General features: G+C 41.5%; 1 protein-coding gene across 3 annotated transcripts in view; it reads left to right on the forward strand.

Annotated features, from left to right (window-relative positions):
* The window catches only part of NPNT (nephronectin), a 93,930-nt gene that overhangs the window by 50,096 nt on the left and 25,132 nt on the right, over positions 1–18,702 (forward strand). For all 3 annotated transcript variants that reach the window (XM_019521929.1, XM_019521931.1, XM_019521930.1), the window contains 2 exons: positions 414–536; positions 3,931–4,389. In XM_019521929.1, the coding sequence (XP_019377474.1) occupies positions 414–536; positions 3,931–4,389 (582 nt within the window). The remainder of the gene's footprint in view (positions 1–413; positions 537–3,930; positions 4,390–18,702) is intronic.

Below are 18,702 nucleotides of genomic sequence, written 5' to 3' on the forward strand. Positions count from 1 at the left end.
ACCCAGCTTTCCCAACATCTATATAGATGGAGCACTTCAGTGGAGCTTTTTAGGTGCTTTTATCTAATAGCTGATTGAATCAGCTTTAGGTAAAAATGCCAAAAAGTCCCACTGAAGTGCCTGATCAATACAGACGCTGTGGAGCCAGCCTGAGCTAACGCACTGCTGCTTCTATTAAAGTGTGTTCTCCCCTACCTCCCCCCATGTCTGTCAGTGGTCTAAAGGGTTTTCTCAGCTTACCATCTATGAAACACAGTTAATTTAATAGTGATTCTTTTTTTCAGCTATGGCATAATTTTATTGTACTTTTAAAATTCAGAACATTTTTTTAAAGGGTCATATCCATTTATTTTGAAGAAAAAGGCAAGTTCTTTCTCCTACATAAATAGCTTTTATACAATTTTATTTTACAGACATAGATGAATGCTCAATTGGCCAATATCAGTGTGGTGGTTTTTCCCGTTGTTACAATACGCAGGGATCCTACAAGTGTAAATGTAAAGAAGGCTACAGAGGTGATGGAACAAACTGCATACGTATGTATTGCTTCACATTTTTTTGGCCTTAATACTTAAGTCAAATGCCAAACAGTGAGACTGTTTATTGGGAAAGGTGAAAAACATTGTAATGAATCCTGTGCAGTAATTTTCAGATGTAGCAGTATCAGGCTCAGTTTCACTTAAGTATGTATGAAAGACAATAGAGGACCAGCTACTGTATTCAGAATGTTATGAGTCTTAACAGGCCTTGATAAAAAATATCATTCCATGAGACTTTTTCATTAGTAAGATAACATCCAGTGAGCCCCATTTGCAGCTTCATTCTGTAGGTGACTCTAGTTGTTCCCATTATGAGGTGAAAGTGCATTAAGTAATTCAGAGCCTGGTCATGACACGTACCTCTCATGGTTTCCTTCTGTTGTAAACACTGTGTGCATTCTTATAACACAGCTTGCCCTCTTCTCCACACAGTTGTGAGAGAGCACTCAGAGAGAGAGTTTCTCTAAGAGTTCCCTAGTTTTCTTTCCCTAGCAACTGGGTGTGTCTGCAGGTGCAAATGCTGTGGGGGCGGGTTTACTTTAGAGTAATTTACCCTGGGCAGGCGTCTACACATGCAGGGATGGGGGAGCAGATTTGCTGCTCCGAGCAGCAATCTGCTCCTGCCCCATCTGGTCCTGCACCAACCCCCTGCAGCATCCAGATGGAGCTCTAGGCTCCCCCTGGGTGCTAGTCCAGTGGACTGTCAAGTACTTCCTTCAGCTATGGCTGCCCTAGAGACATGCATAATAAGGCTATATCTGTACCTGATAATATTCATGGCCCCATTCCATCCAATGTGGTGGGGAGGTCCAAAGAAGGGGAGGATGGTAAAGAGCTCAGCACCATTTGAATGATATCCCTTTTCCCATGCACTACATTCTATTTAGAACTGAGAGAATCACATAGGGAGAGAATATTCCTAATGTAAATCTTGGGTACATGATCTGGATCTTAAAGTGTGTTTTAAATTTAAATTGGCATAATACAATAATTAACTTAGTTAAAAGAATTTTCTTAGGGAGGGATGCATTTAACAACTTATCTTTTGTGCATCAAGTAATGCCCACATATAGTTATCCATTCACTGACCAACCATTCATTATGATTCACTGGATGCATCTACATGTCAGCCTATAGGAACATAGTGACGTGCTACATCACTGTACAGTGCACTATGGCGATGTAGCAATCATCTGGGTCTACACGTGATCAGCAGCTGTTGCCATAGTGGCACACTTTCCTGGTACAGTGTGTCACTATGATGACGTGGCAGCAAAATCTAACTGTGCACCACGCGCACGATGTAGTAACCACCCATGCTGTACTATGCTTTAGTACTTCCAAAAGAAAGTACTAAAGTACAGCGCCATTCCAATGTCACCATACAGTGATGTGTAGATGTGGCTACTATCTTAGATTTGAAACAATTATACATCAAATGTAGAACATTAACAGCAATAGCCCTGATTCAGTAAAGTGTATCCTTAAGTCCATCTCTACTCAGCAAAGCACTGAAACTTGCTGACATGCTTAACTGAAGTCAGGCCCAAATCAAAATGCTTTGTTCCATGCTAGTGTATTTTAAGAAATGGTGGATTTAAACATTTTGATATTTGGGAGTTATATTAATAGATGGCCAGGTGAGTTCTGAATAAAAAACAGACTTTCTCAGTGTTAGGTTACAAACGTGTGCTAAATAAGGATAGATAGGATTTGCAGTGTGACTTTGTGATTTCCATATAATCTTGATGCCTGTCAGGTGGCAAACATGTAAGACTTTGACAGATCTTGACATGCCATTTTCAAATCAGTTGAAATTCACAAGAGCACTGTTTCCTCAGGGCAATCAACAGATGTCCTTGATGATAAATCTTTTAATAGCCTTACATACTGTTGATAATGGTCTCATTTGTAGGGACTACAATTTTGTCACTTTTTGGATACAGTGATGGTAGGGCAGATTGTGAAGCAATATGGAGTATAGTGCCATTATTACATGGATGACACGCAGCTCTAAGTCATTTTTGGGGGGCCAAGATAACACTATTTCTTTGCTCTCCCAGTATTTGGCAGAGACTGTGACCTGGATGAAAACCGGTTGGCTCAGATTCAATCAGTATGAAGCAGAGTTAATGTTGATTGGCAGTAGAAAGCATTTTTGAAGAACTGGTAAAGCTTGCTGCTTCTCCTCAAAATAAAGCTGTTTGCCCACCCATGGTTAAACTGATTTTCAGTCTCAGAGTCTTGCTAGACTCTGTTCCTGGACTCCTAGATAGTAAAAACATCCTGGAACACATTTTGTGGGCTGCTGCTAAAGAAGAGATTGTGCGGCTTCTCAGATGGGGCTTTGGTTTGTGAAGTCACATCTAAGTCTCTTCTATACAGAATTGTACCTGTTTTAATTAGCTAAAATCATTAAGAAAGCTCCATGTGTCTAGACATTATTACATTTGTTTAAAACTAATTCCATTGCTTTAGTTTGAACCTCTAAATTTACCAAGGCAAACTAAGCCAGTATAAGCCAGACATAAATCACGTTAAGAGCTCTCATATGTAGGTTTGCATCAGTTTTATTAAAATGTTTTAAAATAAAATGTTTAATTACACCGTTATTCAACCGTTGTGTGTGTGTAGATCAGGCCCAACAACCATAGCAGCCTGTACCTCCAACTACACTTAAAGTTTCTTAGAATCTAGTATTGACTGTGGTTCTCCTACTTCTTGAGTTGGGCAAGATGATTCAAATACATTATAGCTGTACCCTATACTCTTCACCAGCTGTCAGTTCATTTCTGGGTGAACTTAAGGGACCTCCTGTAGTTAATGTCTACAAAGGTCTCAGTCTTTCCAGTATCTTCATTTCCATTTATCTTGAAGACTCACAAAAATGGTCATTTGTGACCCCTGCATTCAGTTGGACTACTTCAGATATATTTGCAAGGGCACTTTTCTTAGTGGCAGAACCTACTGTTTGGAATAGGATAGGCAAATTGCTTGAGGAGGAAGTCCAGACCTGGTCACTTTTGGAGCTTAATGAAAAATGCATGTTTCTGCCCCAGCTTTTCATTAATTGTGCTACCTGATTAGGCTGTCATTTCCACTGCTCATTGCTCCATACCTTAATACTACAGGCAATTGAATATATACTCCCTTTTTAGTAATATCACTCTACATTATTCCAAGCTATTCCAAGTCCCTACAAATACTATGATAAGTGGCCTTTCTAAAAGCATATGATGATAAGGTAGAAATGATTCTCAAATATTTCTCTTTAATCAGTAAAAAATCAAACAAGAACAATGATTTCAACTTTATATTAATGCACTAGGCTTTATTTTGTCAGTAGAGATATTTAGGTGCCAATTTCCTCCCATTTTCACTCTCTTTGCAGTTATTCCTAAAGTTATGATTGAACCATCAAGTCCATATAACATATTCAAAGGCAACAGTACACGTCTTAAAGGCAGCAGTGGTATGACCAATAGGGTGCCTGATAATGGAGGCACAAGACAGCCATTTAGACCACCGCATATACCTGCTGGTATTACAGCAAGGCCTGCACCCAAGCCGACAGTAAGACCTACGCCCAAGCCAACTACGCGGCCTGCACCCAAACCAACTACCAGGTTTGCACCAAAGCAGATTACAACAAGACCAGTACTGAAACCAGTAACAAGGCCTCCACCTCCACCACCGACAACATCATTGAGTACACCACCACCGGAAAGAACCCCAAGGTTAACAACGAAAGACCCTTCCCTTGTGCTTGCGGAAGCTACCTCTCCCCCTGGAATTACAGTTGACAACAGGATACAAATAGATCCGCAGAAACCAAGAGGGGATGTTTTTAGTAAGTAAATATATATGTTCTTTCTTTAAGAGGATCTCTGAATTGCATTGTCTATATTGTCTTTGGAAAATTTTCATAAACAGCTTGTAGGATATGAAATTGCAAAGGGAGACATCACAATGCAAAGAACTGATTCTTCACTGTGGGGGCCAGCATGAATAGTACGAAAAAAATTAGTTTTGGGGTAGCCTGAAATAATTTCTTGGTGAAACTAGAAACTGGGAAAAAAAAAAAAAAAACCCTGAAAGAATATTTTGGGTCATTTCAGTTCAAAACATTTCATTTCAAAATGTTGAAAGGAAGTTCTTTAACTTTTCAGAAAAAAAATTCCCCATTATTTTTCAACCAAACACATTTGCCAAATTAGTGAATAGTTTTGATCAGCCTGAACCTGTATTTTTGGCAGGTAATTTATATGTCCACAAATTTCATCCATTGTTAGACAGTAATAGCCTTTACCACTTCATTGCCTGTAGACTACTGCTGTTTAGTAATTCTGTACCATATGTTTTATTGTACTGTATTCTGATAAATTATAAACCACATAAATCCCAAGTGCCATAATAAGCACTCTCCAGTACTCGAAGATTAATAGAAGCTTTTAAATTTAAAAAAGCTTGGAAAGGGACTTTATGCCTATTGCACTTATCCAAAGTATTTTAGACAAGAGGTTTACATTTTGAGATACTGAAAGGGAAGAGTATAACATAAGGCTGTAGGAATGTGACTGTAGGAATAGAAAGAAATGCCAGTGGATGGTATGACCTAACTTTTTTGCATTGTGTGAATTATGCACTCAAGCATCCTTTTAATATTTACTGCTAACAGGAAACTTGCATTAAAAATAACACTGACGCTCATTTTATGGAATGTATCTCACAAAAATGGACTCCTGAAGAGCTCATGACACTGAAGATGCTCTTTGCATGAGGAAATATCATTTCGAGAGCTGCCCTGAAAGATAGCGCACCATTCGTGTGCCAGCTTTACTACATTCCACAGATGACACTGCTGGCACGTGCACTTATGGCATGCTTGCCAAGAAATATTCAGCACCGGTTTCATCCTTAGTACTGTAGCTGCAGTTAATTTTAGAGAGTGGGAGGGTAGGGGAAAGATCATCTCTTTTTCTTCAGCTTGATGTATGATAAAGTCACTGAAGCTAATTAGGAGGGAAAATGTTGCATTCTCAGAGCAGATGGACAAGCACTTGTGGTGGTTTTTTAGGGGAAGGCAGGGTGCTTTGACTTTATACAGTAACTTTGTTGGGTGTTTTCTTTCAAATGATTACATAGAGAAATACATCATTCTTTGAATATAGGTTTCGTTTTTCTGTTAATAGTTTATGTGCTGCAGGCAGTTTGATTAACTTATAGTAGAGATAAAAACTGAACAAGAAAGAATTCAGGAAGATAAAAAAAAGATTGTCTGTCCTCAGGCTACTCCAGAGGATTTTTTAGAACTGTTTTATGAGGTTCATTTTTCAGTTTTGAACAAGCAAGATAACTTGCTTGGCTTAAGAAACTGAATCTGAAATAAAGATGTAGATATTTCTGGTTATTTAAAAATGGGTATAGACTGTAGCTAGATGTGTTCTCTGTGTAGTTATAGCAAGCCTATAGACATACATATAGGCTCATCCAAACTTCAAATACTAAGAAGGACAACTGCAGACAGCAGTTCTTTAGCATATTAAAAGTAATGTTAAATTATATATAGCTGTAAATGTCTTCCCTAATTTCCTTTATACCATACATGCCTAGACTGGTAATATTGTCGTTTGTTCATCATCATATTTGGGGCTTAGTTCAGCTAGTGCATGTTCTGTAAAGTGAAAACTTCCTTCTGGTAGTTTCCAGACTTGAGAAACTAAATCACAGTGCTGCTGCCACAACTTTTGTCAAGTTTCTGACAGCCAGAAAGAATGGATTAAGGTGGAAAGCAACATCTCTTTACACTAACATAACCAGGAACTAACTACACTAATCTGTAGCATTCACTAGTGAATGTTTTTCTCCTAATAAGTATTTTTGAAACATCCTACATATTCTAGGGCAGAAAGATAATTTTCAATTAAATTTGTGTATTATAAAGTTTAGTGATTCCATAGAGTCTTTCCAAAAGGATCTGTTTATTTTGTACAGATCAGGATATGTAGTTCTGAATTTTCAAAAGTGCAAAATGGTTCTGTGTTTGTTTGCTTTTTGAGTCTGATCTTACATTGTTGAATCTAGAACAAAACCCAGAAATTCTGTCCAGTGTGTCTGTCAAATGTTTATGTGAGGACTCAGCAGTAGCTTTGTGGAATATATTTGTTGCCTAAAACCAGTTCTTTATTCTGTAGGACTTTCAGGCAGAGGACTATATTAAATGCACAGCTTGATCCTGAGCACCTGCTGCTGTCATTGGACTCAATAGACTACAAAGGGACTCAGTATCCCTCAGTATCAAATCCATAGACATGTGCTTTTTAATCCTATGTTATCCCTTCTCTTCATCTTTGACTAAAGATGTATTTGATTTACATCTGTCACACAGCTGTGTAGTCAAGATCCTAAATTCTGTTCGGGCTCTAGATGTGACAATTTGTATAGTACCCCGGGGTAACCCAAAGCAAAGCTGCTTTGCTGTCATTTTAATATTTTACTTTTTTGCAGCTTTATAGAAGCCACAATGTGGTAGGCAATGCCCCATCCTTAGCCACAAACAGTCCTTGTCCCAGTGAGCTTGTTTAATGAGCATTCACTTGGAATATGAAATCTGCAGCCCATTTCCTGCTGCCATGGGGAGCTTTGAGTCTGGGGAAAAGAACAGTGTGCAGGTATATAGAAAGGAAGCCACTGCATTTCCTCCTACAGGATGTTCAGAAGGAATAGCAAATCCCAACTGTTTTCAGTAGACTGGTTTGCTATGTTCATTTCTCAACCTCATTACAAACCCACAAACTTTATACGATTGCTGTTTTTAGTTCCTATATAGATGCAAAGTTTTGTCTAAGAAAGAGATACAGTACTCATCTTTTTAGTGCAACTATGACAGTTATTGAAAGCTGTCCTCCCTGTCACCCCCGAGTTTTTTCATACTCTGACATTTAAATTCCCCGACTCCACATTTTTTTGTTTTGTGTAGTGACCCAGGTACCAAGAAGTGACCCCATGCTTCAGTATGCTGTGTTCATGAATAAACTCTCCATCTCTTTCTAAAGGCTCACATTCCCTATTACACTACCTTCATCATGCTGATGACTAATCACAGACATCACTGGAGCTCCCTTCCACCAGAATAAGGGATCATATAGAATGTCAGCACCTTACAGTACTAGCATCTATGGACTCCTAGCATGCCAGTTAAAGAAACACCAGTAGTAGTGATTTGGAGATGGATTATCAGAAGAAAGGGTTTCAGTGGAGCATTATGCACAGAGGAGCTGCCAACGTTGCTGATTTATCGAGCTCTTGCCTGCTCCCACTCCTCCTGCTTGCAGCTGTACATTCTTGGGCAGCTGCAGAGCATTGTTCCCAACTTCATTTACAGTGCAACAGCCAAGTTCAAAGCCAGGCTCAAGGAGATCTTTCCCTTTCTCTGAATTGTCTCCAGCTCCTCATCCTCTGTCTCTGCCTCTTCTTTTCTTGCCTGTAAATTCCTTGTGGGCTGAAACCCACTGCAAAATACAGGGAAGATTTTACGTGCGATTGGGACCACTTCAAAGAAAGAGTACCCAGTGTACTCTCCAGGTGGGCAACAACTGGTAGCTTACATCAGTAGGCAGATACCTCCACTTCAGCAGGTCCAGGCAGAGAGCCTGACTTTGACTATGTTCAGGTTCAAATGCAGTATTTGATAATTGCTTCAGGCCAGTAGTGACATCTCTCCAAGATCCACTTGCAGTTGGACAAACAAGAATGCAGAAGGATAAGGCATGTGTAAAGCAAGACAAAACATAGTCAAACAAAAATCCATACAGCACACTGAAAGCCAGGGAGGGATTGTGAGACTACTTCTCTTTTAGGGTGTGCAGCTTTTAATTGCTGCATGGTGCTTAGACACTATAGTGACAGGTGCTTTAGTAATATGATACATCAGATGGACAGCGGTTCAAAGCTGTTCAGATATTTGAGACTGTGTATGAGACAGCTGTGGTTCTTAGGCTATTGACATTCATTTTCTTTCCATGCATAATGAAGAAACAGCTTGCCAAAAGTGGATCAAAACCTGAATCTTGTTTGTGGGTTGAGAAATTTTTTTTAAAGACCTCTGGGATATTAATCAAAAGCTTGAAATCAAGCAAGGTTGTTATAGTTTCTCCTCCTGTCACTCCCATATTAATCCCATTTGATACGGTTTATTGAACATTTAGAGACTTACAATCATTCTACATTTTTCTGCTATGGCTGATTCTCATACTACAGCATGTTTGCTAGACCACCACCCGTGACCAACCCTGGTCAATGCCCTGCACTCAAGCCCTAGAGAGAGTGGTAATTGGCCTCCGTGTCTGGCAACATTAACTTGTGGTGTTCAGAAATCACTTGGAGCCAAGGAGTCAGATGGGGGCTGCATTCTAAGTGATCACCACTGTGCAACAAAACCACCATTTCTAACTGGCTTATATTAGAGCCTCTTAAACAGGGGCAGGCAATTATTTCAGGCAGAGGACCACTTACCAAATTTAGGCAAGCTCTCGAGGGCCACATCGGTAGCCCCACCCCTTGACAGGTGGCCCACCTCCCAGTCGTTATCTTGTGATTGGAAGTCCTGCCCCCTAACCCCTGACCTTTGCCAGCAGAAGGCCCTCCCCTTACCCCCAGAAGTACTCCTTTTAGCAAGGGGTTTTGCCATCTCAGAACCAGAAAAATACCAAATTATATTCTAAAAGTTGAATGTCTACAACATTCATTAATTTGGTTTCAAAAACATTTTTGTCCTAATTCACGTGTTTGTGTAGTGTGCATGGAGGTGATGGCACCATAACTTGAAATGAAGTTTTACTCTTGTATGTTGTTGGGGGGTGGGGGGCATGGAGGGATGGGTATAGGTTTGTAGGGGGGTGTGAGGGAGGCTGTGGGTGTAGGAGTGAGTGTGGGGTGATGGAGTTTGTGGGGGTGTGTACCAATATGTGGGGTGTGGGTGGGTACGAGGTTTATGAGGGGAGAGTGGCTGGACTGTGTGAGGGGGTGTGAGTCTGGGGGCCTGCATGTATGGCAGTGCAAGGTGGGGTGCATGTGTATGGTGGGGTGTGTATGTGGGATTTGCCCTATGCATGCACACACAGAGTCTCTCCCTTCTTCCCTCATTGCGTATGTACCCCCCCTCCCCAACTTCTGGCCCTGGGGTACTGTGCAGCCTGTGCTCCTGCGGTCCATTGATGCAGCCAGGGTCCATGTGGTGCTGGAGCAGGTGGCAGGCATGCAGGGAAGCAGTGAAAGCAGCTGCAGGCAGAGGTTTCCAGTTGGGAGGGGTAGGGGATGGGGCAGGGCGTGGCTGGTCTGGCTGTGCTACTGAGTCCTGCTGGCTTCCCCTGGATCTTACTGCCCCTGTCTCCTGTCATCTTGGACAGGCAGCCAGGAGCAGATAAATATTAATTTTCTAAAATGTTTAGGGGCCCCGCAGGCCAGATAGGCCATATTTTGCCAGCCCCTGCTCTTAAATTTATAGTTTCCCACATCTCCCTTTCCCAACCAAGCACAATTACAATAATTAACAAACAACCTTAATATAGTAACATAATACAGACTTTCAATTTCTTACAATCAGCCTATTAACTAGGCTAATGAGTGATGTTCATTTAATTCCTGTAGTGCCCTGCACTGACACATGGGCCTATGAGTCCAAGATGACACTAATACAGTTCACAAACAATACCAGTAAATGTATTAATTTAATTAATTCCAGTTGTGTTAATTTCCATTCCAGTGCCCCCTTTGGAAGCATCCATGGACAGCTTAGTCTTTCACTTGTTTTACTACTTCATGACTGGGGCCTTTTAAATTACTTCCTTCAGTTTCTTAAATTTTTTGAGGGTTGCATCTCATATCCATTGGAGTCCTTTGCATAGTAATTAATTCACGTTGCTAGTTTGACCCAGTTGGTTACAAGTGGCTCATGCCAGGGCCTCTTAAGAACGCAATTCCCTACAATTATTCCCTCTAGTTGGCTGGCTGATGTTTGATATCAGAGAAAGTGGACTCTACCAATTGCACTGTCTTCCTTGTTACACACAGGTGGTACCTGAGGAACATGAGAAAGGACAGACTTGTAAGGGATCCTGTCGCTATTGGGCAGGGTAAACAGAACTGTAGGCATCTTAAAACAATCTTTGTACATGCAGAAAGAATTGATTTGGTAGATGATGTTATGGTCAGCATCTTCACAAAGGGTGAAGGACTGGAGTTAGGTAAATTCTGTCTAGAAACTGTGCTGGCTATTAGACTGGCCCTTCATGCATAGCTGAGGTCTTGTTGCAGATGTCTTGAAACAAAGTCCTAATGAGACAATTATAAAAGCTGGTGACAACAAGCTGCAGTACATCGTGGCTCAGAGAATGAGCAGTACGTGGCAGATAAGTCAAACTGGCCAGTTGTCCATCGTTGTTCTCCAGCCTTTATCGGGTAGTCCCATATTTAAACGTGGATGTTCAGGCTGGTTCATTCTCTGCACTGCATGGGCTTTGCTGTTGGGGAATTCGGAGATTTAGCTAGATTCTGCCTTGCCTTTCTAAATGAACACATTCGAAAAAAGAGGTTTGAGAGAGTAACAGCTTCAGCTTAAGGTCTCCTTGTTTGTAACAAATCATGAATTATATGCTTAATATAGAAAATGATTGTTGGGGAGCTCAGCTGACTTATTGCCAGTGTACAAGAATGCAATCCTTGGATGGGAGAAAGGGACACGAGTTGGGGAGTAATACCTTAGCACATTGGACAAAATTCTGCAGTTTGTCCATGCTACAAGATTGGCTCAGATCAACCAAGCAACCTCCCTGAGAATGGGCATTTTTGGTTTCTGGAAGCGCATCTGTCTGTTTCTCTTTTGTTCACGTCTCAACCATCTAATCATCCTCTTTTCTCCCTTCTGGCTCTTCTGATATGGTGTCCCACAAGCTAGGCATAGTCCTCCTACCAGTCCATTTCAGAATGTACCTGAATTTACTATGTAGCTATGGACCATTATAATCGGAGCCATAACATGATGCCTGAGAGCCATGGGCCCAGTGATGCATGGGCAGAGCAGAATCACTGGCTGAGCTGCTAGTGGCACAGCAGTGGCCAGTCCAACAGCACAGCTGTTTCTGTTTTTTCTCAGCCCCTTCCCACCTGCCCCCAGGGTCAGCCCCAGGGACCAGTGCCCCAGTTACCTCCCTCTTCATTCTGCAAGTGATTATAATTTTCATTATTTGACAACAAAGGACAACCAATTGTTGTACATTGGATTGACATGTAGATAACATAATCATTTTGAAAGGATATAGATTAGTTTGCTTCCCCCCAACCCCGAATTTAATATAATAGCATTAAGAAATTACCTTCTCACTGTATGGAACAATGCAGTGAAGATGATTTGCGTTTTTGTTTGTGGATTTCCTACACTTAGCCTTTGAACCACTTAGATGCAGATGCTGGAATCCTGCACCAAGGATAATCTCCTGATATGGCTAGAATATGAACGACAACTTGGTGGAATGCAGCTGGGGTTTAATTCTTAACTGTTTAGAGCCTAATCCAAATTGCACTGAAGTATATCGGAATCTTACCATTCTAAAATGAAATTGGATAAGGTCTGTAATAAGAAGAATTGCTTATTCTGTAATGCTGATGTCTGCAGCTACCTTAAAACCCTGGATGGCCAGTTCCCAGCCATTTTAAAAATCTCAGTTTAAGTATCAGTGCACAGACCTAGAAACAAAACAAATTATTTAGAATAAGCAAAAGCGAGAACAAAAGGCTCATTTTACCTTAATGAATACTTTAACACTTTTTTTTGTACCCAAAACCAAAACTCTCGGTAAAGCTGAAGAGTTCTGAATTGGGAGATATTTTCTTAAAAAGCCATTAATAAAATTTAAGAGCTAGCATTAAAATTTGACACTATTCATTCCCTCTTGATGAATGAAACATTCCTGGAAGGCGCAGCATGTGTAGTCATGTGATCTTTGAATCTATCAGAATAAGGTAGGTGCTATAAATAAAGCATGTGGGCCCGGGTTTAGTGCTGTTGGTAGAATTACCTCATTTTATAGTAGGGATTAGTTTGGTCCCAGTGTTCTGATACCTTTTAAAAATGATTTTGTCTTAGTATTTACATGAAAATAGATGTTTCATTCCTGTGTGACATCTGGAGCTGAGAGGTGGAGCCTGAATCTTTTGCAAATCACACACTCCCAAATTATTTTATCCAGTTTTCTGCACGGACATGAGTCTTTCAAGCTTCTGCATGTTGTTTCTGTGCTTTTGTTGTGTCTCACCTTGACTGCATAGCTGCTTTTTATCATCTGTATTTTTTCACTGAAGGATAAAAATATCTCATTTTTTGAAGAATGTTCTTAGAAATGTAGCAAGGTTAGATTAAAGATATTAATAAGCATGATACCTGTCTGAAGAACAAAGAATTGGGCTGTATATGTATTGTATAGTTTCCCTCTTCTAGGTATAATAGTACCAAAGAGAAGGAGAAATGGCAGACATATTTCTTTAACAATTCTGATTTCCCATCCTGTCTAAAGATATTCCAAGTTATGGGCAATCCATTTGGAAGCACACAAACCTCAATGAGGAGACTCCTTGCCTCCCCCCCCATAAGCAAAAAATAATGTGGACTCAGGCTACAGAATTTTCAAGACTGTTCCCTATGTAAAGAGAGAAGCTGTGCTTCAGTTCATATCTTCTTTTTTTCTTCAGCTGGAATCACTAAACAGGTGAGGGTTATAACAACATATAACCACATGCCATTACCTTCCCAAGTTCAGCCCTTCTCAGCTAGATGAAAGAATTAATAATATTGTTTCAAGATGAAAATGCAGAGTAAGAATCAGTCTGAAATAGCTAGTAAGATATATCAGTGTCGCCTCCCACGTAAGTACAGTGATGAACACCTTTACTCAATGACTTTGGGAGTGTTGTAGAATTAAATTATTGCCTCACGAAGCTCTGTAGTTTTACTATTTCTCTTACTTCCTTGAGAAATACCATGTAGTGTACTGTTCATGAAATCCTCTACAAAGAAGTCAAGTTTATATTTAACAGTCTTATCAAACAGTTGAGATAAAGTGAAAAGCTCACTGATACACTATATAAAGTACACAGAAAAGGCTTGGAAAGCTCACATGAAATAATCGTGCCAAATTCTTTCTCCCACGATCTTCACTCAACTTATTAGTTGTCTTAGCAGAGACATGTGGTTCGTATTTAGATTCTGCATCTCAAGTGGTGGCTCTCTTGTACGCTAGACATGAGAGCATATGCCCTTAATTAAGCACCCCAGCATGCTCCTCTCAGTACATATGGTAGTATTAATAATATATGGAGCAGTATTTGTGCATGTCCCACATAGTAAGGGGATATTTTAGCTTTTTTTCATATGCATTAGAAAGGGTATTTCATTTAGTGAACTGAAGAACTGTGTTGTCCTCTTGGTATGAAAGAACTGATTGAGGGCTTGGGAGGTTTCCTCACATTTGTATTGCGTGTGGGACACAAGGGGGAATGGGCTGATGGGTTTGGCCCTGCTAACTTCAGGAGACAGAGTCTTACTGAAATATTCCACAGATCCCACCTGCAAGAGTTTGGGATGTGAGAATGGAGCATGGGTCCTCCACAATATTTCCCATTTCCTTCCATGGCAAAAGGGTTGTTACATAACTGTGCTGCCATGGACTGCTAATTAACCTCTGCTCACATCTTTCTGCTGCAAGGAGCGTGGATTCAGCATGGAGGAAAAGCAGTAAATACTGAGATAACAGGAGTAGCATCATTACAGTCGGTGTTTTCTTAACAGCAGAATCATGCTGAACAGCATTTTCTTTCTACTCTAAGGGCATGTCTATACAACGTGCTATGTCGCCATGCAGCACAGTACAGTGACATAGCAATCGCGCAGGTCTGCGTGCAATCGCCAGCTACATCACCGTAGTAGCACGCTTCCTGGTTAGTGCACCACTATGACGATGTAGTTGCAAAATCTAACTGTGTGTTGTGCGCATGGCATGGTACCCACCTGTACTGCACCATGCTTTAGTCCTTCCCTTTGGAAGAACTAAAGCATGGTGCCATAGCAGTGTCACCATACGGTGACGTGTAAACACACCGTAAATCAAATTTTACTGACATCACTGAGGCAAAACTGTTGATATCAATAGGCATATTTAGTCTGAGTAAAAAGTGCTGAATTTTATAGTGTAGGCTGAATTTCACTGGGAGAAGCAAAGGAATACTTCTTCACCTCTGCACTGGGGGTCCAGCCTGCGTTCACATCCTGTGGTTTTTGTGCATGGCAGATATGAAGGGGTTGGGGGAAAATCCATTGGAAAGCTGTATCTTCACTTCTAGCTCAGAGCAGCTATATGTTACATTGTTTCTCTCACTTTCTCTTCTCAACTCAGATCACAGAAGGAAGGAAAGGTGATCCCTGGGGAATGTAGGATTTAACTTTTCTTTGGCAGGTGGTAATTATTAAATGCCAAGGGGATTCCCAGAGTAAAACTTCACACCTAAGACAGCAGTTCCCAAACTGTGGGTCGCAACCCCAAATGGGGTCGCAACATCAGCAGATGGGGTCATGATAAATGTGCCCCCTGAGATTTCTGTCCCCACCTCTGCAATCCAGCAGGTGGGACTCATTGTGGGAGGGGGTGCCGCACCACCATGGCTGTCAAAGTGGGGCACAGCAGCAGCAGTGCACAGTTGCACCCACACTGCTGTGGGTGAGTGGGGGCACCTGATCTTCATGGCCATAGCGACATAGTGTGGCGCTCCCTCCCTCCTGTGCCAGATCGTACCCACTGAGCTGCAGAGCTCCCAGGGGGAGGGGGGCAGGGCAGGGAGCCCCAAGCCTGCAGTGGGCAGCCTACATCTTCCCTGCCCTCCACGGGCTCTCCTCCGGCAGTGCTGCCCGCGGCGGAAGGAATGGGGCAAGTGGGTGGGGGAGAAGCTGGGCTCTGCACTCAGCTCCAGCTGCAGCAGCTGCTGCCTCCCATGGGCTGTGGGTGGGGAGTGAGGGGCACCTGGAGTTGTGGGGGGCTGTGGGTTGGAAGTGAGAGGCCATGATGAGGAAATGGGGTCGTGCTGAGGAAAAGTTTGGGAAGCACTGATCTAACGGCTTGTCAAATGGCAAAACAGTATTAGAACACTGTTGCATCGGAAGAGGCGCAGTAACCGAACGTGATATTGAGCACACATTAGCACTCAGAATAAACAGGTACTGTCATATTCACTGGCATGTCAGCTGGGCATGGTCAGCCCACCCGTGGGTTTATATCATTGGACCTTCTACCTGGGACACCTGTGTACCACTCGGTCGCAGAGCACTTAGGTGCCCCGCTCCTTTAAAGAGCTGAAACTGCTAGGGAGAGAGCCCAAGCAGTGAGTGGGGAGCCCCGGCTGCTGGTTACCAGGGCAGCCAGAATGAGTTAGTTGGTCCACACCTGCCAGCGGTCAGCTGACTGGAAGGGGCAGGGCCTGGCTCATATATAAACCCCAGGGCTGAGGCCAGGAAGGCAGTTCCTCACTAGCAGCCCCCAGGGAGGATGTGCTCACTGATACTGCAACTGCCTGGTATGCTGCACCCAGGGTGAAGGGGGCTTCATGAGCTCCACAGGTACCTTTGCCTACTACACACTTAGTGCCAGGGATGAAACCTGATCCTTTTAAAGGGTCAGAGCACAGCCTGACCTTTTGTATTGTGTTATAGCCCATGGGCTTGTGTTTTGTTTGCTGTTGTATAAGACTGGTGGTTTGGGTGAGTCTATTTGGGGAAGGAGGAGGCCTCACTGGGAGCCCACTGCAGCATGGGGACCCTGGCCCCAGAGAGGGCATGGCATTTGGGGTGCACAGACCCCAGTGCCAAGGGGCACAGAGTGAGGCAGGGCTGCGGAGAGCCCAGGGAGGACAAGGGCAAGACTGGACAATGTCAGTACCATCGGCGAGGCTTGGGGCAGTTATCTTTAAGATCTTCCCTTTGACTGATGTAATCACTCAACCATTGCTTAAATATTTGCAACAATTCCTCATTTGTGATTCAGGAATGATTCCTGTACATAACTGATATGCCTCTATGGGCTATACCAGTAGGAAGTTTGACACTTCCCTCTCCAGTGTTTAAAAGGTTAGTTGTATGAATATTTGGGAAAACCAAATAAAAGAGCATTGCTGAGATGCTCCAAACCCAAACGTGCCATTTTTATTCCACTGAATTTCTTGAATATTTATTTTTCAGTGTTTATCACCCCTTCTGAACTATTTATTTCTAGACTGGCAGCCAACTGTTTGTTAACTTATCTTGCTCTCCTGTATATTTAAAAGCCTCTCGACTTGTGTCTAACTGATTTCCTCTTCTTTGCTATTTAGAGCAGTGATTAGAATATTTGCATATTACTTTGCAGTAATATTTTCCATTAGGGATTTTTAAGGATTCGTAAGGTCCTGGTTTATCATTGGTCAATCTGAGTTTAAGCACCAAGCTGAATAGCGCCTTTTAAAAAAAACCATACTGAACTTGCCTTTTTGAGAGCCAACTATTGCAGCTTCAAACAAAATAGAAGCTTTAAAGCTACACCAATTTCTCTCATATCCAAAAAGATCAGGGGGCATTTCCAGGGCAGACTGAATCTGATAATGTGGGCCTGCCACTTGTTTGGTAGGACTGCTGGGAAGGATGAGTAGGACTGAGAGTAAAAGTCTTTTTAAGATTTCAATTTAGACTTATTCTCTGGCTGAGGTAACTTATCATCTTCTGTATATTAATGCTTAAGCTGCCAGGTGGTAAGTGGTATTGTAAGTTAGGTTTTCAGGTTATACAGAAAATTAAGCCAACCAAAATATTAAAAAATCAAATGGGGGAAATAACTTTTTATAAAGAGCCAGATTCTAGCTTACTTACGGTATTTTATTCTGTAAATAGCCACACTGAGGTCATGGGACCTATTTGTGGAGCCAGTTATTATTCAGCATGAGTAAGAGCTTAGGAATATGGCCTGCAGTGCTGACAAACAGAAAAACATACCTTTGCAACACTAAAGAGCTTACTGTTGGGAAAAATGAGGAAAAGAAAAAATAACTTCTTAAAGATGACTAAAACAAAAGGGAAAGTACCCACTTTACCAGAGGACTTTAGCTTGCTGGTTTTTCATTATTAATATGACATTTTTCCATACAATAATTTGTCATTACTTGTAGCCTTCAAGCTTTAACGACATTATAGTTGGTTAGCCAGTTACTGTAAACAATGGCTTTTTTTTATTCTGATTCTAAAAGTCATGGCCATATACTGTAAAATCTACTTGAATCTTGATTTAAGTTAACGTTTATTTAACTTGCTGGTATTGGATTTTTCTGCATTTTTTTTATAGGTAGGAGGTAGGGAAGTGTGGTACCTTTATAGACTGACTGATTCAGAGACGCCAACTTTTGTAGGCCCACTTCATCAAATGCTGTGGATGGACTTGCAGAGGTCATTTACCAGTTGGAGTTATATGTTAAGCTATGCTACTTACACATCCAATCAGGAGCAAAAGGACTCTGCCTAAAAGGTTTTTCTTGCTAATTCTGGATGTGATTTAGTACAACTAGAACCATACTTATTTCAGCTCAGAATCCTATATCAATTCATCTTTAGTCTCAGTCACAGAAAAGCCCTGTAAATACATTTTAGAACTTCTTCTAAAACTGTGAATTGCAATATTTGTCTAGGTTTTATTCTGTGTTTTGATGGTGTAAGTAATTGAACGTACTCCCAAGTATTCTAAGTGCCACCATAGACTTCAGTATCTGGAGATAAGTCTGCAACACATTACTGCTGTCATTAAATGCTGCATCTCTGGAAGAGGAATTTTCAAGACAGCTGTAGCAAATGAAATTATTTAGCTGCAGTTTACAGCTGTCCTTCAGGCATAATGTTTGTGTATTATATCTGGACACTTAAATTTGGCACACAGATCATAATTAGAAGGATGCTATAGGATATTTGGAGCCATTGTGAGCCTTTAGTATAGTGAGGATCGTTGGAATTATTTGGCATTTCAAGGTCAGAGTATTTAAGGGGAGGTATAATTGAGTGTCAGTTGCTTGTAACTGTCTTAATTCTGCAGCTATGGTTCCCACAAAG

This window comes from Gavialis gangeticus, unplaced genomic scaffold (assembly GCF_001723915.1).
Source record: "Gavialis gangeticus isolate Ggan-Ray unplaced genomic scaffold, GavGan_comp1, whole genome shotgun sequence".
NCBI lineage: Eukaryota > Metazoa > Chordata > Crocodylia > Gavialidae > Gavialis > Gavialis gangeticus.